The sequence below is a fragment of the Coloeus monedula genome, assembly GCF_965178545.1.
Source record: "Coloeus monedula genome assembly, chromosome: 6".
Classification (NCBI taxonomy): Eukaryota; Metazoa; Chordata; class Aves; order Passeriformes; family Corvidae; genus Coloeus; species Coloeus monedula.
The window spans coordinates 62,792,094-62,816,406 of NC_138786.1; the positions used below are offsets into that span (position 1 = coordinate 62,792,094).

A 24,313-nucleotide genomic window follows, 5' to 3' on the forward strand; every position below is an offset into this window, starting at 1 on the left:
GTGTCCTGACTGCACAGTGCTGTTCCTGCTCTGCTCTGCAGCACTGGGCTCCTCTCCAGGGTTTTTTCTCTTCTGACCTTTCTCAAGCAGATATTTAGATTCATTTTTAGCTCGCCCAGAGGCAGCAGTAGTGTTAAAGCATAACCAGGCGTGATTAAGTCGAGTTCTGTTCGGGATCCCTGTGCTCCACAAATCCCTGCTTGGTCCTTTTAAAACTTGTGGGTTTGCAGAGTTCTTTGCTGAAGAAGGAAGGGGGTGGCTGGGAAGTGCTTTTAGCCAACATTGAGTGTCAGAAGAAACTGAAACCATCCTGGGGTGATGGGGGTGAGAGCATCTGCCCCCAAAAAATCTGAGCACAGGAACAGAAGGGCACATATTGCACAGGCAACCTTTTCTGAGGACATTTCATGAGCTTTCACACTTTTCCAAGGCAGTTTTTCTTTTTGAAGTTTCACCAAATTGCCTCTGTTTTAACTTATGGCTTCCAGAAACACCCATCCAGTAGTCAGTGGAAAAAAAAAAAAAGTGAATTTCCAACTTGTTTTATTCAGCCTAAAAATCCACTTTGATCTCTGAGGTAGTTTAGTAATATCTTATGTTAACCATGTCTAGGGAAAAAATGGCAAGTGACTATAAGAGAAGAGCATCTCATGCACAAACTCAGTTTTCTGTGGACACACAAACACTTGTGAATAAATATGAAGAAACCCTCCAGAGTCTGGAAGGACGTTACCAGCGAGAGCTGCAGGAACTTGCTGAACAGCAAAGAGAGGAGAAATCCCAGTGGGAGTTTGAAAGGGAGGAAATTGCTCAGGAGGCCGCTGAAGCCCATGAGCAGCTGAAGGAAAGCTTGGCAAGTGAAAAGGCTGTTTCTTCTGCCCTGACCCAGGAGAAGGATCTCCTGGAGAAAAATTTCAAGGAAGAAGTGAACAAGCTGGTGTGTGAGAGGGAGCAGCTGGAGAAGGAGCTGCGGGAGCTGAGGAATGCTGCCCAGGAGCAAGAGGAAAAGCTGAATGAGAAAATAGCCCAACTCCAAAATGACCATAAAAAAGAGCTAAAGGAGAAAGATGAACATATATCCACAGTGGAGGAAAATGGGAAGCGGGTTAGGGAAAAGCTGGAGAGACTGGACAGTGAGTATAAGCGAGAGAAAGAAGAGCTCAATTCCAAACTTCTTGCTTTGGAGAGTTTAAACAAAGGCATTTGTGAGAGAGCAGAGGCAGAAAAGGCTGAGATGAGTTTGGAAATCTCAGCCCTCCAAGGGAAAATACAGAAACTGCAGTGGGAAACACGGAGTTTTTCTGCCCTGCAGAGCCATTACAGGGTCCTGGAGAGTGAGTATGCAAAAGCCAAGAGCCAGATCGCTGCTTTTCCTGGTGCAGCTCCTCTGGGAGACGATGGGGATGTTCTCCAAAACCTGCAGAAGGTGCACGAGCAGGCGGTGAAGGAGAATGTCAGAATGGCAGCCCAGATCCTGTGGCTGCAGCACCGGCTGCAAGCGCCAGAGCCCCTGCAACCTCCCAGTCCTGGCTGCTCCCACTCTGGCTCAGAACCAGAGGAGATAGATCCCAGTTTTGAAGGGTTGCCCAGTGATTGTCAAGATGTAGCCATGGGAGCAGATTTCAGTGTCCTGCCACCTTTGGAGGCTGATACTACAGACCTGGAAGAAATGTCGGAAATGGATTTGGATTTGGAGGAGGGATGTGTGACAGCCAGAGCTGGCGACCACCCTGAGGTACAGGGGTGTTGGATCCAAGGAAATCAAGCAGCTCCAGATGCTGATGGCAACCAGGATTGTGACAAGAACCAAGAGCTCCTTTCTTGGGTGCCTCTGCTGCCAAAAAAGAGAGATCTGGAGGAAGTTCCCAGGCCAAAAACGCTACACAACGATGTCAAACAGCAGAACATTCATCTGCTAAATTACAGAATAGCTCCCAAAAATAAAGGGTTTGTTTCTGATGCTTTGAAGCTGCAGGTAGAGCTGGAGAAGGCTGAAGAACTGAGTGAAGCCTCTCTCCTGCTGGATCACACTCCTGGGGCAGCAAATGGTGACCTGAAGAGCATAATAGCTCAGCTTTGGAAAAGGGTGGAAGAGCTGGAAGACCGATCCATGGCACAGGCTGAACTTCTGTTGCTACAAGAAGAAATTCAGGTAGAAAATGAGGATCTGAAAGCTGAAATGATACAGCTAATTGAAAAAAATAAAGTGCTGGAAGACAACCTGCATAGGCTGAGAAGGCTTCATTGTGAACAAGAAGAAAGCGAGGTGGAAAGTGTCAAGTTTGAAGAGGAAAACACCAAGTTCCTCCAGAAGGTTAAAGAAATGGAAGATGTTAAAGAACTGGAAGGTGGCCAAGGACAAGATGCTCAAGGAAACACGGATGGGCCCAGTGCCATGAGAGGTGGGAAGCTGGAAGAACAACCCACTGCATTTATGGGCCAGCAGGACAGGAATGCCCAAAGCGACGGCACGGTGACAGAAGCGGGCAAAGCAGGAATGAGGGATCTCAACCCAAAGGTGAAGGAGAAAGCTCTGGGTCACCCAGAGGAGAGGAAGGCAGTGACCCAGGGCTTGCAGAGCACGTGCACTGAGCTGCAGCAGAAGGTTGACCTGCTGAGGTAACGTAACCCAACGTTAGCCACTAACCCAGCACTGCCTTGGCTGCTCCTTTAACCACCGTAGTTTAACTCTGATTTAGCTCTGAGTAGCAAACAGTGCTGTGGACTCCTAACTCCTCTAATCATGGATACAGACCACTGGGATAAATAACTTGTGTGTCACTTACTCCTCTCTGTGCCTGCCACCTAAGCAGGAGCACCTGCCAGCTGTCCTGTCTGTGGATGTCACCGTCGCAGTGTGTAGCTCGTGGCCCAGCACAAGCCCATCGTATTTCCGTGTCCAAAATCCATGGTAACACTTCCAGAGTGCTTTGTAGCTCTTACTAATATCACTCCACTCGGTTTGTTCCCTTCTAGAGCTGAATGTTGCTCGCAAGGCTAAAATTGCTCCTGTTTTTCCTCAGTGTTTCGGGTTAGCGCTATGGAATGATGGTAATTTGAAATGCTAAAAGTGCTTCTGTTTCTCTCAATATTTAAATTAATACTAGAAAATGATAGGGACTTTTTTTTTCCCTCAGTTAGGAACCCCTCAGGAGTGTGATATGCTAAATATAGTTATAAAACATGTATTCCTTATATTATATTATCATAGGTTTTACCTCCTTGTTTTTAACTGCTGTATTTCAGCAAGATTTCTTTTTTTTTTTTTTTTTTAATGGATAAAGTGGTTACAAGTAGCTTAATTATTGTTCAGCACCAGCTTCCTGCAGGAAATTGTTCTTTCAGGTGTCCCACCGTGGCTAAGTTATTTCTGTGCAGTCGCCTGGGGGCAGAAAAGGCACTTTCCCAACCGTGCTGTTCCCAGAATTCTGAATTCCAGATGGGGAAACAGCTCACTCTCCTGGCAGTCTGCACATTGTGGTGTTAAGTGCAAGGACTGAAAGATATGTAAAATATTAGTGTGAAACTTCAGATTTTCACTCACTTGAGCTGTACAAAAACAAGCCCAAAACCCCAGGGTTTTTTTTAAGTTCGTTGTAAAAATTCAGAGTTTTTTGAACAAACTGGGGAGCGCTCTTGCTAAATTCATGGAAAATATAAATACACCATTTATACATAAAACAAGGCAACTGTAGCTTTGGTTTTGGAGCATTACAGGTAGCTCTGACCTGTGGGACTGTTTTCCTCCCCAGGTGTCCTACAGGAGCTGCTTTCTCACTTGTCTCGTGTCTCTGCCACAGGTGTGAGGCTGAGAAGCTCCGCGAGGAAAACGCCGTCCTGAAAAACGAAGTGACTTTATTAAATGAAGAAGGGAGTGCTTCCAGCCTGAAACTGAGGGAGCTAAATGGATCCAGAGAAGAAATGAGGTGAGAATTCCATGGGGAATGTAGTCTGTGATGCCTTCAGGCTGTGGCTGTGCCACAATGGGTTCATCCCTTCTCTCCAAGCTCTTTTGTGTGTTAGGTGCTGTACAAATCCAAAATGGGGTTATTTCATGGTGCTGTTGGACATCCAGCAGCCTGACAGATTATTCCTCATCCTTTTCCCTGTCCCAGCTTGTCCTGCCCATTCCCAGAGCCAGGCAGGGGTTTTAGCTGTAGGCATTGAGGAGGTGACCCAGTAACACACAGGAGCTGACCTGATGCAATTATTTGTGCTTCAGCAACAGCAGGGAGAGGCTCATCTGACAGATTATTCCAGTGGTTGGGTCTTTGGCAAGTGCAGAACCCTCCATGATCCTGGGATTATTCTTCCCCTCTAGGAAAGACCCACTAGGGGCACCTTGAGAGGTGGAGCACTTGTCAAGTTGATGCAGAACAGGAATGCTGAGCAATGAATAAATAAATATCCACAATTACCATTTCTGGTGATGTTAAAAACAGCCCATTTTTGGAATCATTAAGGTTGGAAAAGACCTCCAAGACCATCAAGCCCAACCATTCCCCAGCATTGCCAAGGCCACCACTGCCCTGTGTCCCCAGGTGCCACATCCACATGGCTTTTAAATCTCCCCAGGGATGGGGACTCCACCACTGCCCTGGGCAGCTGTGCCAGGGCTGGACAACCCTTTCCATGAAGGAATCTTTCCTAATATCCAATCTAAACCTCCCTTGGCACAACTTGAGGTGATGTTCTCCTGTCCAGTCTTGCAGTTCTGTATATTAATAATTGATTTTAATGTTAATGAGCTTTCATTTTTCCATAGGCAGAAGATAGAGGCTGTGAGAAAGGAGAAAGGGGCTGTGCAGAAGATGGTTGACAACCTGAAAAAGCAGGTGTGTGGCCTGAGCCCAGAACCTTCTCAGTGGGAATCATAACTGCATCAAAGCTGTTCCTTGGGTGGTCACAAAGGCAGCAGAAAACGAACGTTTTTATAAATTTAAACTTGTTGATAACTGGTTTATTGCCTCTTTGGGATTGATTTGAGGCTTGTTTGACCTGCTCATAAAACAACAGCTGTAATTGTGTCAGCTTGCAGGCTTGAGAGCACTTTCCATAGTCAACATGGAAAGTTTATTTCATAGAAATATAAAGTTTAAATCTTGTGTTCTGTAGTTTTTGTGTGATTCTCTGCAGTAGTCCATGGGAAATAGAGATTGTGATTCAACCTCTACTCGTTTCCCAGTTGGCTGGGTCTAGGAATGCTGCCAGTTGTATTCCTGTGGCTGCTACTTTTATTTTAGGGGTGGCTTGTTAGAAGGTTTGAGTAGCTTTTACATCCATGTCATCTTGGTATTGCTTAGGAAAATACTTGCTCAGAATAATCTACTGGCTAACCCTCAAAATCTACCTCAAAGGGAAAGGGGGAGCAGTGGTGTGCTGGGTGACTGATTTAACTGGTCTAATTAAGGCCAGTTATGAGAAATTAACTGGTTGGAGTCACTGTTTGAGTGACACTTGTCAGATCTTTAATCACCTTAATAGAAAGGAAATACCCAAAATCTCATTCCCGGTGTAAAATCACTGCTGTCCCCACTCAGGTGGCGGATCTGAAGACCAGGAACCAACAGCTGGACTCTGAAAACACAGAACTCAGCCAGAGGAACTCCAAAAACCAAGCAGATGTGCAGGATCTCAATCAACAGCTGGCAAGGGTGCTCAAGCAAAAGGAAAGAGAAGAGGGAAAGTGTACCCTGGAGGAATGGGAAAAGGAGAGGCTGCTGCTGAAAGAGGAACTGGAAAACTCCAAAGCAGAGGTACAGGATTTGACAGGACAGTTGGGCTTCAGGTGTTATGGAATTGGCATCCTTTGGAATTGTCCTGGGATGTGTATGGGATTTCAAAGCTGAGCTTTGCTAAGTGCTGGCTTAAACACAGCAGCAGCCTAAAGCCAGGAGGGAAAAATGTGGAGGTTTGTCTTGAAAACACAGCTTAGTGATGGCAAATGTTTCCCTGCAGTTTCCAGCATGGCTGTTGTTCATCCAGTGCCATCCCAGCTCTATCCAGTGGTTGCAGCATCCTCTGCTTAAACTTTGGTGCTCTGTGAGTCTCCTAAATTGAAATCTGAGCCTTTTATTTTTTTGCAGTCATCAAATATGGTGTCGTCTTTGGAGATGGAGGTGTCAAAAATGAAGGTTCAAGCTCATCTCCTGGAGCAGGAGAACCACGTCCTCAAGCAGGAGCTGGAGAAGACAAAACAGGTGTGGCATCTTACTGCTCAGAGGTGTGGCTGCCCCTGGATCCCTGGGAATGTCCTTGGAGCAACCTGGGATAGTGGAAGGTGTCCCTGCCCATAGCAAGGGGGGAGATTGGGTGGGCTTTAAGGTCCCTTGCAACCCAAACCCTCCTGGGATTCTATTTGAGTGCCATCAGATTGATTTTCACCATCTCTTCATGGATGAAAATAGTTAATTTCTTTAAAGAAAGTTCATAAAAGGAAGGGAATGTAACTCCTCTTTGAAACAGTTCCCAGGTGCAATGCACAATTCTTCAAATAAGGTTGGATTCACTTAGACTTTGCCAAAAGATTTTTGGGAATAGTGGATCTACAAAGAGAAGCTTTGGTCAAGATAAAGATTAAAAGCTCTAATCGAGGAATAGGCAGGGCAAATGGGACCCACAGGAGAACATTTCCCTGTGTAACAGGAGATACAACCCATATTAGCTCCATTTAAGGAGTGAGCTCTTCCAGCATGTCCTGTCAGGGAGAATTCCTGTTGCTAAACCCATCTGGAGATATCAGAGTCTCACAATGTCTGAGGATAATTTCCTGGAGAGCTCAGTTATCTCCTGTACAAGCACAGTTCAATTGGCTGTAAATATATGCTAATAAACACAGATAATGAAGCCTTCAAATGAGTCAGTTCCCTGATTAGGGCTCCACAAAGTCATTTTCTGCACAGTGTAAAACACTCAGTTGAGGCACCCAGTGCTCAGGGTAGATAATGGTCTTAAAAAGCAAAAGCAGCTGAGGCCTATTCAGAGAGGAGTGGATTGTGGCTGGAGTGTAATTACAGGCAGGAGATGGAATGAGGAAAGGCACTGATAAAGCACTGGGTCAGCTGGGAAAAGGACTGGAAGTCAGCAGTGCAGTGGTTTTCCCTCTGTGTTTTAACACACGGTGATTTAGGTGGGATATTGTGGAAAAGCCCTTCCCTGTGAGGGTGGAGAGGTCCTGGAACAGGCTGCTCAAAGAAATTGTCTGTCCCTGGATCCCTGGAAGTGTCCAAGGGCAGGACAGGGCTTGGAGCAGCCTGGGACAGTGGAAGGTGTCCCTGCTTATTCCAGAGGGATTGGAACTGGACGACCTTTAAAGGTTCCTTCCAACCCAAACCATTCGGGCATCCCATGATTTTCATGCCAAATTTTGCAACAGCACAGAAATGCAACTGTGAGGGGTTTGCTTCCCACAGCTGCCCAGATGTTCTGATCTCTCTGACCTTCAGAATGAAGTTTCAAGTTTAATTACTAAAAATGAAAAGCTGCAGAAAGAGAAAGAAGCCCTGAGTGAGGAACTGAACAGATGTGTTGATAAGGTAAGAACTGCAAATCCACATCACTACATGCTGTTAAAATTCTTATACCTTTATCTCTATCACCATAACCTATAAAACTTCTCTGGATATATTTTTCCTTACCCTCAAGCTGGATAAAAGCTTAATTGCCACTGCCTGGTTTTTATTCCTAGCTGGTCTTAGAGAGGAAAGCTTAAATTCTGGAGCCCAGCTTTACTGTAATTTGATTATGTAGAAAATTCCAAACATTGCAAGGAAGAGAGGCCAGGATATAAATATTGCAGCAGGACAAGGAAGACAGTGTTCTTGGACTTCTATTGCAACTCTGCCATAGTGTAACTCTGAACTGGAGCAGAGGAGTCTGCACACTGTAAATAATAATCCCATTGTGTGGAAATTCAGGGAGCTGAGGGGTTTTTTGCTTTCCTGTGTTTTCTTTCCTTCCTTCCTTAGCTTTAATTCCCTCTAGGGTAAGCCTTGAAGTCAAACTGAGTCCAAAAAATTCCTGAGTGAGGGATGGTTCCTGATGTAATCTCATTGCAGGTAGCTCAGGTCAGCTGCTTGGAGAGTGCAATCAGCAGCTTGAAGCAGGAGCAGAAATCCTGGGAGCAGCAGAGCCAGGCCCTGAAAGCGCAGCTCTCCATCTCCCAGGACAAGGTATAAAGCAGGGATTTATGTTGTAACCCTGGATAAAGGCATTTTGATCATCTCTTGTAGTGCTTTTTCTCATTAAAGCCCCCTTTTGATGTCACGCAGCTGAGACTGGCTGCTTTGAGGGGCTTTCAAAGTGATGTTCTTAAAGGGCAAAAGGAAATTTGTTAAACATGAGGGACTTTTTCTCTCTGCAGCCGAGTTACCTTTGCCAATTCCCTCTGCCTGGTGGTTCCTAAAATACTGCAGAGACTCTGCTGTTGCTCCTCTGTCCTGGTGCAGGCTCATCTCTCCTCAGGCAGGGATGGGATCAAGTGGTTCCCTGCCTGGCTGAGCATTCCTGGAGTTTCTCCTTGGCCATGGGCTGCCAGGAAGAATAAATAATTCAAGGGAAAGCTTCTTCCCAGCATATTGCAGTAAATGCTCAGGGCTGAAAGATGTTTCTGGTGAATGCAGCACTGTGGCTCTATTCAAAGTGGATGGCTGCGAGCTTGGAACAAAAAGTTGGAAAATCATTTGGAATTACAGAGTTTTAAGGTTGAAAAGCCCTCTAAGATCGAGTCCAACCATTCCCCCCAGCACTGCCAAGGCCACCACTGCCCTGTGTCCCCAAGTGCCACATGTCCCAGGGATGGGGACTCCACCACTGCCCTGGGCAGCTGTGCCAGTGCTGGAAAACCCTTTCCATGAGGAAATTTTCTCAAATATCCAATCTAAACCTCCTCTGACACAACTTGAGGCTGTTTGCTGTCCCTTGTTCCCTGGGAGCAGAGCCTGACACCCCCTTCAGCTCCACCCTCCTGTCAGGGAGTTGTAGGGAGCAATAAACTCAATTTAACATTTTCGAAGGGGGATATCAGCATTTTAATGTCACTCCTTCCATCAGAGATCCTAAATACATGGCATACCTGCTCCACACAGGGAATCTTGGCCTAGCAAAAGCCAAGCTGTACTCCTGCTCCTTACAGGTTCAGAGCCTGGATGAAACTCTGCAGAGCACCAACCTCCAAATGTCCCGGCTGAAATCCGACCTGCGGGTGACACAGCAGGAGAAGGAAACTCTGCAACAAGAGGTGATGGCATTGCACAAACAGCTGCAGAACACCAGTGAAAAGGTAAAGGGCTTCAGGGCTCTCAGTAGGTGTAGCTATAATTATTGTATATTGGGTATAATGTGCAGGTTTTAAGCTGATTTTTAAAAACTGTGTTTTAAGTATCGAACGTAAGCACAGGCAACGATCAGTCCCTCCCCTGAGTCTCCATTCTTCCCTAAAAGAAACCTTTTACCAATAAAACCCCCAAGTCTGTGGACAATGTATTCATTTACACCTATCAACTATAAAAATTAACCAGCTGGTCGTTGACAGAGGATCTAATTTTCAGTGCAACTTGGGTTTGAAAGGTACAGAATTATACCAGCCTCTCAGCTAATGAGGATTTGTAACTGAAGGAGGTTGTAGACAGCAGTCTTGGGATTGCTGTTAGGAATTCAGCTACTAATTTGGCTTATTTGCCATGTAATTAAGGAATATTTAATGTCCACGTGGAAAAGAGGCTGTTTCAGAATTGTAGAACAGGAACTAAATTACAGCTATTACTGAATGATATATAATACTGAGTTCTGTTTGGCTCTAAAGAGAGCATAAATTGCTTTTTTTTTGCGTGTTGCTGAGCTCTGTGCACTCCTTGGGCACACAGCTATTATCCATGATTTTAGCAGGGAGAAGCACTTGGGGCTTTGCACATGGGATTTCTTAGGGGAAAACAGTGAGTGGGCCGGGAGGGAGATGGGAATGCTGCGACTTTGGAGTCTGCAGTTACTGAAAATCCACCTAAAACCCACCTCTTCTCTCCATCTTGAGAGGCATCTTCCGTCAACTCTGTGCATCCCAGCAGGTGAGAACACCTCTGTGAGATGCATCCAGCTCAGCCTTGGATCTGCTCATGCCTGAAAGTTACCTCCAGGCTGTTCCAGACTCAGTCTGCTGACACTGAGTCCCTCTACAGAGGTGCTTTACATCCCTCTGTGGTTGATGCAAAGTAGTAGAGTGCTGGCTTGCTGTCCCTTGACTTGCTTTCAGAAACATTAGCTCTGTCTTTAACACCTAGACTTTAACCTAGACTTTCCCTTTGGGAGGTCTTAATCAGTACAAAGACCCGAAATCCACTCTTGATGTTTGTAAAGTGGTGCATGTTTCTACATAGGCCACTGAAGATGTCCCTCTGCCTCCAACCCAAGGACTTGTTTGATTTCTTTTAAAACGTTGTGTTTTGTGCTGCTGAGCTCTGTGCACTCCTTGGGCACACAGCTATTACCCATGATTTTAGCAGGGAGAAGCACTTGGGGCTTTGCACATGGGATTTCTTAGGGGAAAACAGTGAGTGGGCCGGGAGGGAGATGGGAATGCTGCGACTTTGGAGTCTGCAGTTACTGAAAATCCACCTAAAACCCACCTGAACAGAGCAAATGTCTGCTTCTTTGTTTAAGGCCTAACCCTGCAATTCTGTCTGTCTTAAGAACCGGGTTCTGGAAGTGGCTGTGCCTCCCTCAGGGCTGCAGGACCAGCGGGGGCCAATCCACTGGGATGAGCTGGAGCAGCCACCGGAGCAGGAGCAGAGGCTGCTCAGGCAGGAGAACGAGAGGCTGCAGAGGGAAGTGCAGAGCACTAAAACAGACCTGGCTCACTCCAGGGAAAAGGTAACCTGGGCAAGAGGACAGATCACTGGAGGGTTGGGTTGGGAGCTCTGGAGGTCACTTATTCCACCCCCCTGCTCAAGCAGGATCACTCAGACCACTCTGCACAGATCACATCCAGGGAAGTTTTGAGTATCTCCAGAGAATGAGACTCCACAACACTTAGGGGATTTCTTTTCTTTAAAAGACAATCCTGATAATTGTGAAATCTTTAAGATTTCAGTCCAACTTTGAGTTAACAAAAAGATTCTTAATATTCCTAACATTCTTCTTGTGCAATTTCTTGGCTCGCAGTATTCAGTGGATTATGGGGAGGAGGAAGGGAAAGAAGGCCAAGATCTCAAAGCAAATATGTAAAAAATACCCCAGAGTTGCCCAGAGAAGCTGTGTCTGCCCCTGAAGTGTCCAAGGCCAGGTTGGACAGGGCTTGGAGCAGCCTGGGATAGTGGAAGGTGTCCCTGCCCATGGCAAGGGGTGGCACTGGATGGGCTTTAAGCTCCCTTCCAACCCAAACCATTCTGGGATTCTCCGAGTCCAGAATCAACTGGTACTCAGTATTTTAGATGAAGTGGAATTATCTGGGACATCCTTCCACATTTGTTCATCTCTGATCTCCTCAGATCCGACAGCTGGAATCCACAATCCTTTCCCTAAAGCACCAAAAGCATCAAAGCCAGTCAGGGATTGTCAAAGCCATAGAGCAGGAGAAGCTGAGCTTGAAGAGAGAGTGTGAACAGCTTCAGAAGGAGTTGTCATCTGCAAACAGGAAGGTGAGTTTTGGGTGGCAAACACACAAATCAGTGCAGTAGTTTTGATCTCTCAAGAGCCCAAGGGATAGGCTGTAACTTTCTCCTACTCTGAATTTTCTGCTCTTTGCCTCTCACAGTTCTGTGTCTCAAGGAGCTGACAGGGCTCTGTGCATCTGCTGTGAGACATCTCTTGTAGCAAAGCACTTGTCCAAATACTCCTGGTTTTTAGACTTGAGTTGTTTTGGTATTCAATGATTGATGGGGGGGAAAAAACAGATAAAATGAGAAATTGCTGCTTTTCTAAGGAAACTTCTTGTCTCTGATAGATCAGTCAGATGAATTCTCTTGAACGTGAACTGGAAACCAGCTCAGAAAACGAAGGGCTAAGAAAAAAGCAAGTCAAGCTGGATGATCAGTTAATGGAGGTACTTTTCAATCACAGTTGACTGTGGGGCTTTATCACTATCTCACTGAATTTATTTTATTTTAAAACAACTTACAGATGTGTAGTAACAGACAAAACTAACTGAAACTAGAAGAATTAACCTCTCCTAATGTTTAACCTCATCTTTCATGACCAAGTTGTGTGGCAAACATCCTTCTCTGAAGCGTGTTGTGATTAATCATAATTCACATACGGCTTCAGATATAAAATCAAATAGCAAAGAAATTTGTTTCTGTACTTGGGGCAAGGCTGTGACACTTCCCTCTTCCTTCCTAAAACATGTCACCTCAAATTTCCTAACTACTGTTTGTGTGATGCTGCTCTTAATGTAGAAACCTGTTCTTATTTTCTCTGGGAATAATTTGCTGAATTTAAGTCTTATCTAAATCATGATAAAATAACAATTTACACAGCTTACTGTTAATTTAAAGGCACTAATGAAAACTTCAGTTGAGATTCTTCTAAAAGCTGTTGTAAAAGTTCTGCTAGAGGTGGAACATGCTGGATATCAAAACTTTGGAGTCCTTGGTTATAGGAATGGGCAGCATTACTGTGTTTAGTGTGTCCCATAAGGTCAGCCCTGACCTCCAAGTTTTCTCTCAGCAGTCTTGTTTAAATTTGATAGCCTGGATTTGAGTTTAAAACATGATACATTAAAAAAACCAAAACAAAACCTCAATTTTGACTTGTTCCGTAAATCAAAGCATCTTTTAGATGTAGCTTCTATGCCACTTCATGTTTCTTGTCAAGACAGCAAATGGGAGTCATTAGGCTGAAAATCCTATGTAATTAGTAACAAAACTGTAAAAGCCTAATTAGGAAATAAGAGATTTTGACAAGTTAATGAAAAGACTGCTTATATTCCCAGTGCATTTATTTATATTGTCTTAATTAAGCTTTGGGAAAATGCCAAGCACTTAAACCCATAAACACTGAGCCCGGGATGGCTTTTTCTCCTGAAATGTGTCTTTCAAACAATCAGGATTCTGTTCCTCCTGCTAACCCTTTCCCAGCAGGTGTGTACAACATTCCCTCAGTGCTCTGTGACTTCTAACGCTCTCTTTTGTGCCTGTTCTCCTTTTGTCCATGGCTAACCTGGCTAGAACTCAGTGGTTGGAACTAGCAGAGAAGGGGGCACTTCTCTCTCTGAAATAGTGTGCAAAGGTAGAGCAATAATTTTTAATGTACCACCATAGCATGGAGAAAACATTCCTTTATTTTTTTTATGGATTTCTTTTTTTTTTTTCTTTTTATTCCATGCATCTTTTAAGTAAAGAAGCCACTGTTCATTTCATTGTCAATTTTGGACAGCTGCACTGGGTTCTTTGTGGCCGGTGTGTTGTGCAGTGTGGTTCTGTACTCCAAGGAGCTGCCTATTCCTAAGGGATTGCCATGAAAATGCACAGCAATCACCCCACTGCATTCCAAAAGAATTAAAATTGGGAGTTGAGAGAATGAAAAGTGGCTTCCTGCTAACCCATTGACTGTGAGGCTTGAAGGTGTTTGCATATTTACCTCTGGTGCCTGCATGCTTTTCTAGCAGACTGTCCAATGTTTCCTTAAATTAATTAATTTCTGATCCCGTTGGGCATCATCCTGATAGTTTAGCAAGTTCATGATTGTTCCATTTTCTTCCACAGAGGAATACAGCAGGGCTATATTGTTTTCATTGTTGGTTCATTAGTATTTGTTTTTAAGATGCTGTTAACACTAATTGACTGTTTCCTCATTAGTTACTCATGTGCTTCACAACATGACAGGAACCCTGAAAGAAATTCCACCAAAAGCTCGTTATTTTCACTGTTTATATTGTCAGGAAAAGCACAGCTCCTTTACAGACAAAGAGAACCCCTAAATAGCTTTAAAAAGTACAAATCATTTTATTTTGAAGTATTTATAAAGCTATTTTCTGTTTACCTGGACCAGCAAAGATATAAGATGGTAACAGGGCCAGAAGAGCTGCACCACTGTGAAAAATATTTAGAGACTAAGTCATTAACTGAACTATTATTCCAAATTGATAATTTTGCCCTTTTTGAAAGGAAAATTAAAACCACTTTTGAAAGGAAAATTAAAACCACCAAGAAGATAACCCTATACACCTTTTCCTAAGGGAACAGTGTAATGTTTTTGATGTAACAGGTGACAATTTATGATGTGATCAACTGATGACCTTTATGGGAAGAAATTATTAATGTTACACAAATTCCAACTGCAAATGAATTTTTCTAAACCATCAGGGATTTTTACTGTCCAGTTCTGGTCCTTTTTAGTATCATTAACTATTCCAACTGTGAGTTAATTTACCTGGGTTTTACTTTAGTCTGTGAAAACTCTAAATTATTTCACATGACTGTCTTGGCTCATAATATCCCCACAGTCAGGAGTGAACATTAGGAAAGATCTATAGGGTTTTAAATACTGAATTCTGAATGTAATATAACGAGAGATAAATGTTCTCTCTCCCTCCTAAAGACTAGAAACAATCAGCACAACTTCAACCTTCCCCTTCAAATGGGAAATTGGAAATGGGAAATTACTATTACTTAAAGTCCACCATAGGCCAACTAAACTTTGATAGGAATTCATCCAAAATTTAGTGATTTTTTTTTTTTTATAATTCAGGCCTGAAATGATGAATCAAAGCCCATCTTCCTTTCAGCTTCAGCGCTGCATGTGAAATCCCATCTTTTCTTTCGTTGGGGGGAAAAGCTGCCTGCTCACCATCTATCGCTGAGTCCAGGCTTGTTTTTCTCACACACGAGAAATCTGAGAGCAAGCTGCTGCCTGGAGCAGCCCAGGCAGAGGGGGCAGGTGCTGATGGCTGGGATTTTTGCCTCCCCAGATGCTCCAGTCCGGCGGGATGCGTAGCCAGAGCCCGTGCTCCCGGGAGCTCCAGCAGCAAGGCTGTGCCCCGGTGCCCAGGGAACAGATCCTGCAGCTCCAACAGCAGCTGCTCCAGGCAGAGAGGAGGAGTCAGCACCTCCAGGAAGAGCTCGAGAGCAGAGCCTCAGGGACAAACATGCAGCAGGTAAGGTGCTCCTTGAAATGTTTCACTTTCCTTGAAAGTGAAAATTTTTAAGGTATTTGGTTTAGTTGTCTTGGGTTTTTTTTTCTTCGGAGGAAATCCGTTCTCTGTTTATGCCAGTTCAAAAGTTAACCTTTGATGCCAGCAAGGATACGTGCAAAAGATGCTGTTCAGCATGGTTAGCCTGAGCCAGAGCTTCGTTTTGAAGTCCTCTTAACTTTTGAGTTAACACATTTAACTGGCTTTTCTCCTTCTGCTCCATGTGCAGTAAGTGTTTATAGGGTTGGTTTTTGTTTGTTTCTTTACCTAATGTCCATGTCTGGAGCTGTTATTTTTAAAATGCACCACGCCAGATATTGCACAAGCATCCATCACATAAAACCCTGATTTGGGCTGTTGCTGTCACATGGAGTTGTGTCAGTTGTAGCAGAGCAGAAAACAAATTAATCCTTTTTATAAGGTCAGTCTTCCTGATTTGGCCATGAGACAAGACATTGGTACTGTTGTACAGAAACTTCAGCACTGGCATTTCTGAGGGAAGACCAATTCCAAGGAAGATTAATTCATCCGCTGCCCATGTTGGGCAGAATCACTTTTAGTGTTGTTTGGATTTTTTACCTTGTAAAACAGAATTATAGGCAATAGAAAGGTTTGTATCTCCCATATAAAAAATGCCAAATGATCCTTTTCTTCAAAAAGTAATTGGATCTCTAAATCTCTAAAGCTTTGGCTCAGGCCATAGGTCTTAAAAGAATATTACAGCTCTATCTTCTGAGAAAAGATAAAGCTGTAAATAACCTAAATGTATATTTAGTATTTTATCTCTCTTAGATTTATTTAGATTAGATATTTATTTAGATTTATACTTAGATAAATAAATGAGATAAAATACTATTAGCTATTTATTCATCTGTTAGCAGGACAAAAAAAACCCTCTTATATTCTAAACTCAGATTGCAGTTATACTTTAAAATAATACCTTAAAATAATAACAATAAGACCAAAACATTGAAGCTCAAAAATCTCTGAGCATAGTAATAGGGTATTACAGGAAAAATAAAGGTATTATGGAGAGAGTCTTGACAGTAACCAGTTTTTGAAGTTTCCAAAACTTGGAGTAAAAATTCTTTTTTAAGAAAGGCATCAAATCAAAATGTTTCTTAAAAAAAATTAAAAAAAAACCCCGAACCTTAAAAGCAAACAATTTAAGGTTAAGTAGAAATAAATTGATTGTAAGGTTCCTTTCCAGAAGTGCATCACCACAGGCTGAGGTACTTGGTCCCATTCCACAGAGAGCAAAATGTGCAGTTTAAATTAGAAATCAATCAAAGCCACATTGCAGCAGGGGCAGCTGCAAATGAATGTGCTGGGATTGCATTAGGAGTGATGACTTTGTAATTTAGCTTTTGAAACAATCTGCAGACGAGTCACATCCTGGAACTTGTAGTTCTAGAGATGAATTGCTCCTGCATTTCCTGGAAAAGCTTTGTCAATTTAAAAATACTTACAGAGAGGCTTTGCAAATATTTGCTGTCAATGCACTAATGCACTCAATCCTTTTATTTTTTTTTTTCCCTTTTTTCCTTAAAGTGAGTGGATATTCTGGTTTATAACACCCCTTTTTTCATGGACTTTACTAGATAACTTTCTAAATCATTATTAAAAACTCACGTTTATAAACATTTATAAACAAAGCCAGATTTATTTCGGTTTGTCTCCACTTTGCTGCTTCTCATAAGCACCTCCTGCTTTCATTTCTGTTGATTTTTCTTTGCCATCCTGATTTTTAGGGTTTAACATTTAGTTGAGCTCATTTGCCTTTCAATGTCCCCTTTAGCACCCTGAAAACTTGCATCCTAATCCCTCTCCATCATCTTTTCACCAGTGAGAACAAGGTCAGGTTATCTCCATGCTTTCTGTGTAAAATTAATTATTTAGTTCTGCTGCTGCTTTGCATTTTGCAGCTCTCTTAGATCCTGTGTAATGAGGTATCCAAAGTTATCCCTTCATTTTAATGGAATTATTTTGTGCTTCTCCTGCTTTGCAGTTTTCATTGCCTTTTGATCCTGGTTGTTTGTGGTTTTTCGTTCATTTTGCAGTCAGTCCTGAGTTATTTTCATCCAAAGGCTGCTGTTACATGTTTAAATTTCACTAAATTAAATTATAACTCCTGAACTGTTTCTTACTGTGTTAACCTGTCTGGACTCTTCTGAATTCCCAGTGACTGTTTCTGCTGTGTCCAGTGCTGTGATTACCTCATATTCCTTGCTCAATAACTAAATTTGGGAGCCTGTTAATGACCCACTATTTCCCAAAGTTTGCCTAGAACCGACTAATATTTGAGTTGCTCAACTCCCCGTTTGCACAGCTCTTTATTTCAAATTTCATATCACCTCTGACCAGCTGTTTGTTCACTCTGAGGGAAAAACAACAAGGTTGAAGATAGAAATGCAAAGTTTTCAAAGGAGGTTCAGTTGGGCTTCATTTTTCCCAAATGCTGGGCAATCTGTGAGATTTTTATCTATAATAAATGAGATTTTTTATGTTATATATGAGATTTTTTTAGAGAGATAGGAGGGTGATTTCCTCTAAACAACTTTGCTAACTTAATCACTGCCACTGATCTTTTAAAAAACATGGATGAGAGTCTTTAGATGTAGAAAATACCCCCTCAACCTCCCAGCTGTGTATGTGTAGCGCTAATATTCATATTTACAAATATAAAGTACTCTGCATGGTTTTTCTGTGTGTGTATTTTTTTTTTCTGTCCTGTGTTGCTTGCTTTGCTTATATTGGTGATTTTTTTTTTTTTTTGCTTGAAGTGTACATGTTTGGAAGAAAAACCTGGATATCTGGGTGAAGTATTCCCACTTGCCTTCTTTCTCTAGGCCTTGCTACCGGAGCAGCGAGCAGTGCATGCAGATTCCTACCGGAGGATCGGGCACCTCTGACACCTCTGGCTGCTTTTGATCCCATTCCTTTTCCATGATAAACACACACAAACACACAAACTGGCATAAGCTGAGAAACTTGAGGATCAAATTTTTTTTTTCCCCCCTAAAAACCAGCAAAACAAACCACAAAAAAAAAAAAAAAAGTCTCCGCAGTGTTATTTTCTTATTTATTTGTCTAGAAGCTATTTTGTGAAAGCTCAGAAGCTTCCAGAAGCTTTTTTTAACTTGTTACAAATGGGTTTTATTTATGTTATTTAAAATGTGCAGTTGTTCAGAAGGGGAAAGAGCCTATTTTTCTCAAAAGGTACTAATTTTATATGAGATTTGAAGAAAATCTGGGGTATTTATACTGCATTTTTGTATAAGATGTATAAAATTTTTAACAGGGAAAGATGACTTTTTTTGATGTAAATGAAAAATAAAATCTTTTTTTAAGCATAATGTGTCTTGTCTTCATAGAAATCAATAATTTCCACTTCAAGAATGACCAAGTTTTAGACAAAATACTTATCTTTGCTAATGAGGATTGTTATATCAGCACTTCTGGGAAAGATCTGTGGTGGGGATGTACTAGAGTACAAAAACTGTGCTTTTCTTTAGCAGATGTACCTGAAAACAGAAGAAAATGGGAGATCTTCTACTGCTGTGGCCATGAAGTAAAAAGGCAGTGCAAAAAAAAAAGGAAGATTATTGTTTTTTGGATGAAATTCTATAGTTTTTGTCTCGAACTACTTGAATAAATCAGAATTTTAATACTTTAATAGTTCAGCAAAACACCTCTTTAAGGCCTATGACTTTTTTTAGTTGAGGCCATGAACCATTTCAGCTGTTTGCTTGTAAAGATCTTTTGGCTCCTATTTTTACTGACCTTAAGGTTACTGCCTGAGCTGACTTCTCCCATTTAACATGAAATAATATGAAGTGAGAACATTTAAGCCAAAGAAAACCCAGGGATCACAGAGATTGAGACCTCTTTTTAATTCTTCTTTTCCACATAACTACTCACTCAAGGTTCCTGCAACCAGTGGGAAGTGGAATAGTGAGTTCCAGGGTTTTGAATTCCAATCAAATTCCTTTAATTCAGAAAAACATCCACTCCACCCACACTGCAAACCTGTTTTCTATGTGCCTCTACTGTCAGTTTTTTCATAAAAATGATTTATCACATAGCCCCATACACAGATTTGAGTTTCTGATGTTACAGCAAATAAGATGTTTGGGCTTAAATCAATCCCCCAAGGGGATCATTTTGTAGGGGTTTAGATGAGGAACTCCCTACCTGAAGCAGTTTTTCATTTATCCTCCTCCACAGGTGGGATGGGTTTGGGTTTGAGGGTGTTTTATTTTGGGTTGGTGCTTTCTCAAAGTTGATCTCCTCAAATGACTTCCTAGAATTTGAGTAACAAGCAGCATTAAAATAAAGTCTCCGTTTTCCTGCAGTCAGTGTCTCAAGTTCCTAAATCCAAACAAGTCTTTTTGTAATTCCTGATGTTCCTTATTTATTTGGGAAAACTTCTCTCAGGTGTTGGTGTAATGGTCTCATGACCAGAATTATTATGCTTTTGGCTACAGTGTCACCTTGCTGAAGAAAAAGAGGAAAACCAGTTTAGGGTCATGAAAACTAATCTAAAAAGATGTAAAAAATGAAGTTTGAGATAATGGAATCCTACTTTTTTTGGATATTACTCAAATTCAAGGTGTCTTTGGCAGGGAGAGTTACACTGTCAAACGTTACCTTATGACCTCACCTTATTTTTATTCTAAAACCATTGGATTGGCATTTTGTTTCCCACGTTCATCAGAAATTTGGCAGCACCAAAGAACAAGAAAAGGAAATTATCCTGCTCTGACCATCACAGAGAACAAGACAGAACTTAAAATTTTATATCATTTTTCCTTGATCTGGTAATTTCAAGTGTAACTTAGACCTGGAAAACCAATGCAGTGCTGAGAGTGTCCTTTTAAGTCCTTTTAATAATATTTTGCTTCAGTGAAGGGTTTATTAATTTATTTGTCTCTAAAACAGACTGGAGTGTGGAGGGCTAGCTATTTTCTTGAGCATAAAATGGGAAAAAAAATAGACTGGTGAATGGGAAATGATCTTTAACTGAATTTTCACGTAAATGTTGCTTTCCAGGGGGGTCATGAGCAGCTTCTAAAAATGATGGAAGAGCGGATGATGGATGTGGAGCAGAAACTAAGGCTTGTGAAGAGGCTTCTCCAAGATAAAGTAAATCAGCTGAAAGAACAAGTAGGTGTTCTTAGACTTCCTCAAACCTTCCCCATTCCTTCTGTAAACCCCTAAGTGGGCAAAAGCTGCCAAGCTGTTGTTCAGCAGAAAGTTAACAGTGGTTTTATTTAATGCTTTTGAGCTCAATTACAGCATGTTTGCCCAAAGCTTCATAAACCTCCAAACTGGGGACTGAATCCACTACTCATTAATTTCCTAAATCAAGCAACAAAAATAAAATTTCGGTTGAGGATCCCAGCTGGAAAAGTTGCTTAGAAAAGGAGGAAAAATATTTTCCTGAGGAGAAAATCAAGTATTGATTTCTTTGAGGCCTCCTGCCCCCAAATACATCCTTTTTTTGATGTGGTTTTGGGGTTTTTGGAAGTACCTCTGTGGGATCACTAGGCTTGTGGATTCTCTTGTGCACTAAATTTATCCTTAGAGGATAAATGCTGGAAAGCAGAACTCACCTGACAGGATGGATTTGAAACCCTCTATTATCTACCCCATCTCCTTAAAAAAAAAATCTTTCCACTCTCAAAATACAGCATCTTTAAAGATGGGTTTTTAATGAGGTGAATGGGTTTTCCTTTGATACCTGAGTTCACAATTCACACATTCACCTAGTTCCCCACCCTCCTTTGGTGCTTTTATCTGTCATTTGCTGAGTGCCCCTGTCCCATTCCCAACGCAGCTTTCCAAGAACACGAAAGCAGACGTGATGGTCAAGGATCTCTACGTGGAGAACGCGCAGCTGCTGAAGGCTCTGGAGGTGACGGAGCAGCGGCAGAAAACTGCGGAGAGGAAGAATTATTTACTGGAAGAGAAAATTGCCAACCTCAACAGAATAGTGAAGAACTTGGCATCGCCCTCCTTCAGCCCGGTGTCAGAGATAAGGTCATAGCAAAGCTGTTCCGTGCGTCACAGCCCCGTGCACTTTACTGAAATGGGACTATTTCAGCTTCTCACTGCGTTGCCTTCTTTTATTGAATGAGTTTTACTTACAAATGCCTCCCAGGAGAGCTAATTTCCCAACTGGACACTGCCAAATGAGGATTTTGTTGGTTCTCAAACTGGTTTTCTCCTAAGTTTTGCCTAAAGGTAATCATCGCTCTGTAAAAAACCCCGAACATTTGTTTTTCTAGGTTAACTTATTTTGATGCCTTGGGTTTCATTTAAAGTCTAAATTCTGAATTTCCTGTACTGGATCATCTAGATTGAAGCCAAGGCCTAAAGCAGCAAACTCAAATTATTGAACTGAAAACTTCACAATATTTTCACCTTTCTAAAATACTTCATGCTCCAAACCTAGAAATGCTGATGGGTCAGTCTTCATCACTGTCAGTAGAAATGTTGAAGGCAAGACTTTCCTGGTATGGTCTGTGTCCTGTAAACTGATTCTGGCTTCCTAATTATTCATGGGGTTATTCTTCATGGCTGTTTCTCTGCAGAGCTCAGAAAAAGAGGTTTATTTAAAATACATAACTAGACTACTGCCTCCAACTAAGTGGGACAGTATTTCAGCTGAAGAAATTTCCCAGCTAGCAAATAAAGACTTATTTTTCTTTAAGCTGTGCTGCCAGACAGCTCTGAGTTATAGAGGCCTTACTGGTTTTGTGTATGGAAAGAAGTTATACTAAACCAAGGAAGAATCACTCAACAGAAGCAAAGAGGGGGAGTTTTGTTTATGTGATTTGTAAATTCAGTAAAGCAGTGCAGTGTGTTTATTAAACAGCTGGCAGAAGAATGAAGAGGGGCACTTGGATGATTCTCTCAGTGGGATCCTGTTGTTGGAATCCTCAGGAACGTGGAGCTTTGCCATGAATGCAGCATCTGCTTTGACCTGAGGAATCGTTTGGAAAAGTCTTGTCTTTTGTGTTAATCCTAGAACAGGATCTGTCATTAATTGTGAAGCAGCACATGCAGTGTGGTTATGAAGAACTCAGGGAGTAACAGCCTAAATCAGCTTCCTTCAGCTCTAGATGTGGGTATTAAAGTCAGTAGAGGGAGATAAACACATTAGGGAAAGCAGGATAAACCAAATTGGATTTGGGGTGAGTATTACCTGGGTGCTCCTTCCCCAACCTGCAGAGGAGCAGCGAGGTTTGCAATGAGAGGTGGTACCTCCTCTTGGATCAGTCAAGGAGGCTGGGAGAATGCAGATTTTTTGGGAACACCTTCTTTACAGAGGGGTTTGGCAGAGCAAGCAGCTGGATAAGAGCCTGTCTGCTCAAGGGTTTGTTGTTAACCATCCTGCTCTCCCTCAGACCAGTTAGACACAATTAAACACTGTAAATCAAACTGGGGACGGGGGCCATGCTGAAATACTTGAAACTGGACCTCTTTAAATACACGTGATTGAGGAGGGGGAGGAAGAGGTGTTTTGTCTCAGAGACCACTGGCAAGGTGATAATTCTGTCAGGAGCCAAAAGTCCTGCAGAAACTGGGGTAACACTGCCTGCAAGCTGTGGAGGACCCTCTGGAAAATGAGTTTGACTGGGTACTGATGTGGCTGTAGAGGATGTTCCCTGTGTCTCTGGGGTTACTTACTGATTTTGGAGGGTTTATGGACTGAATTAGACACAGGGTGTGACCCTTTCCTCCTTCTTTTCCTCCTCCATTGCTTTGTGCAGGCAACAAAGTGGAAATGGAAATAGAATCATGGAAGAATCATGTCAGAGCATCACACAATCCTAAATTATTTCACTGCTGTGCTCTTCTAAATGCATGCTGTGGAGATTTCTCCACGTCATCCCAAATTCAGGGATTTACAGATTTTTCAGAGGCTGCAAAAATCTTTTCACAAATTGGCAATGTCTCAGATTGATCGAAATCTCAGGGTTTAAAAAGCTGGAGTAGTGATTTCTTGTTACTTCTACTGTTAATCACCACATGGTCTGAGTTATAATAAATCTCTGTGTGGGTACCAGGGCTGTGTGTTTGCAAAGTGGGAACAGCACAACCTAAACGCATTTTGCTGTGAAAATTAGCAAAGTTCCAAAATACTTCCAGGAAGCAAAAGAAATGAAGTTCAGAACTGTATTTGCAAAAAGTATTATTATCTAGTACATTTTAAGGCTACTTCATACCTTGACCTTGATTTACTTCTGTCTGTGACCAAAGTTTAAAAGGAAGGAATTAATATTTTGCTTAAATTATTGTGCAATTACTCTCACATTGCTCAATTGTAAAAGCTGGACTACTTAACTAATTCTTTTAATCTCCTGGCAGTTACCAGGCTTTTATAAACCAAACATACAGTCATTGCTAGAGCACAGCACCCAAAAAGGGAGAAGGGCAGAAACAGGGAAATGGGACTTTTGGCTTTTCCTTTTCTCCCCTATCCTACTTTGCTCTACTTCTCTTTCACTAAACTTGAAAAAAACCCAACTTACCTACAGGGGAGAGGAGGAGGAAAATGTCCTATTGGTAAATATTTTTGAGGCAAGCCTCCAGTTTCAGTGGAATATTTGTGTGAATTAATTCTCAGAAGTGCCTTTAGCCTTCCTGTACTGTACTGGCTCCGTTGCTACAGGACAATTCAGGACAATCCCTTCCCAAAGGGAGGGATCCCAGAGAAAGGCAGTGCTGCTTCCAGACGGGTGTCACGTTGTTTCTTAATTCATTGTGTCAGCTCAGAAGAGAAGCAGCTGTTTTGCAAAGTCCAGGCTACTGAAAATAAGCATAGAAACACATAATTTATGAAGCATTAGCAGCGTTTTGTGCATGAATGTGTCTCCTATGCAGAATAGGCAAAAACCAAAGTATTTAATGTTATTGTTGCAGTCAAAAATCACTGAACTTTTAGGCCTTGTTTTTACAACAGGTCCTGCCATGTCAGATATGAGCTACTTCATTACCAGAAGGTGTTTTAAATGTTTTCATCTCTTACTTTATGAAACACTGTGAAAATAAAGGCACATAGACATTTCAGGTTGGGGGGTTTTGGAAGGGGACTGACCCCAATTTAAATGTAGGTGTATGAAATTCATGCAGTTGAAGTGCTACTTGTCAATTCAGAATGATTTAAAAGTCTGCATCATGGCA

At 42.1% G+C, this 24,313-nt stretch overlaps 1 protein-coding gene across 1 annotated transcript in view; it reads left to right on the top strand.

Annotated features, from left to right (window-relative positions):
- Positions 1 to 21,170, top strand: part of NIN (ninein) — a gene marked incomplete at its 3' end in the record, with an annotated part of 51,113 nt that extends 29,943 nt beyond the window's left edge. The window contains exons 16-29 of the mRNA XM_082284185.1: positions 613 to 2,619; positions 3,801 to 3,926; positions 4,766 to 4,835; positions 5,541 to 5,756; positions 6,087 to 6,200; positions 7,413 to 7,535; positions 8,058 to 8,171; positions 9,134 to 9,280; positions 10,684 to 10,863; positions 11,481 to 11,630; positions 11,936 to 12,034; positions 14,900 to 15,085; positions 20,174 to 20,287; positions 20,961 to 21,170. Coding sequence (XP_082140311.1) covers positions 613 to 2,619; positions 3,801 to 3,926; positions 4,766 to 4,835; positions 5,541 to 5,756; positions 6,087 to 6,200; positions 7,413 to 7,535; positions 8,058 to 8,171; positions 9,134 to 9,280; positions 10,684 to 10,863; positions 11,481 to 11,630; positions 11,936 to 12,034; positions 14,900 to 15,085; positions 20,174 to 20,287; positions 20,961 to 21,170 — 3,856 coding nt within the window. The remainder of the gene's footprint in view (positions 1 to 612; positions 2,620 to 3,800; positions 3,927 to 4,765; positions 4,836 to 5,540; positions 5,757 to 6,086; positions 6,201 to 7,412; positions 7,536 to 8,057; positions 8,172 to 9,133; positions 9,281 to 10,683; positions 10,864 to 11,480; positions 11,631 to 11,935; positions 12,035 to 14,899; positions 15,086 to 20,173; positions 20,288 to 20,960) is intronic.
- Between the last annotated feature and the right edge of the window lie 3,143 nt (positions 21,171 to 24,313).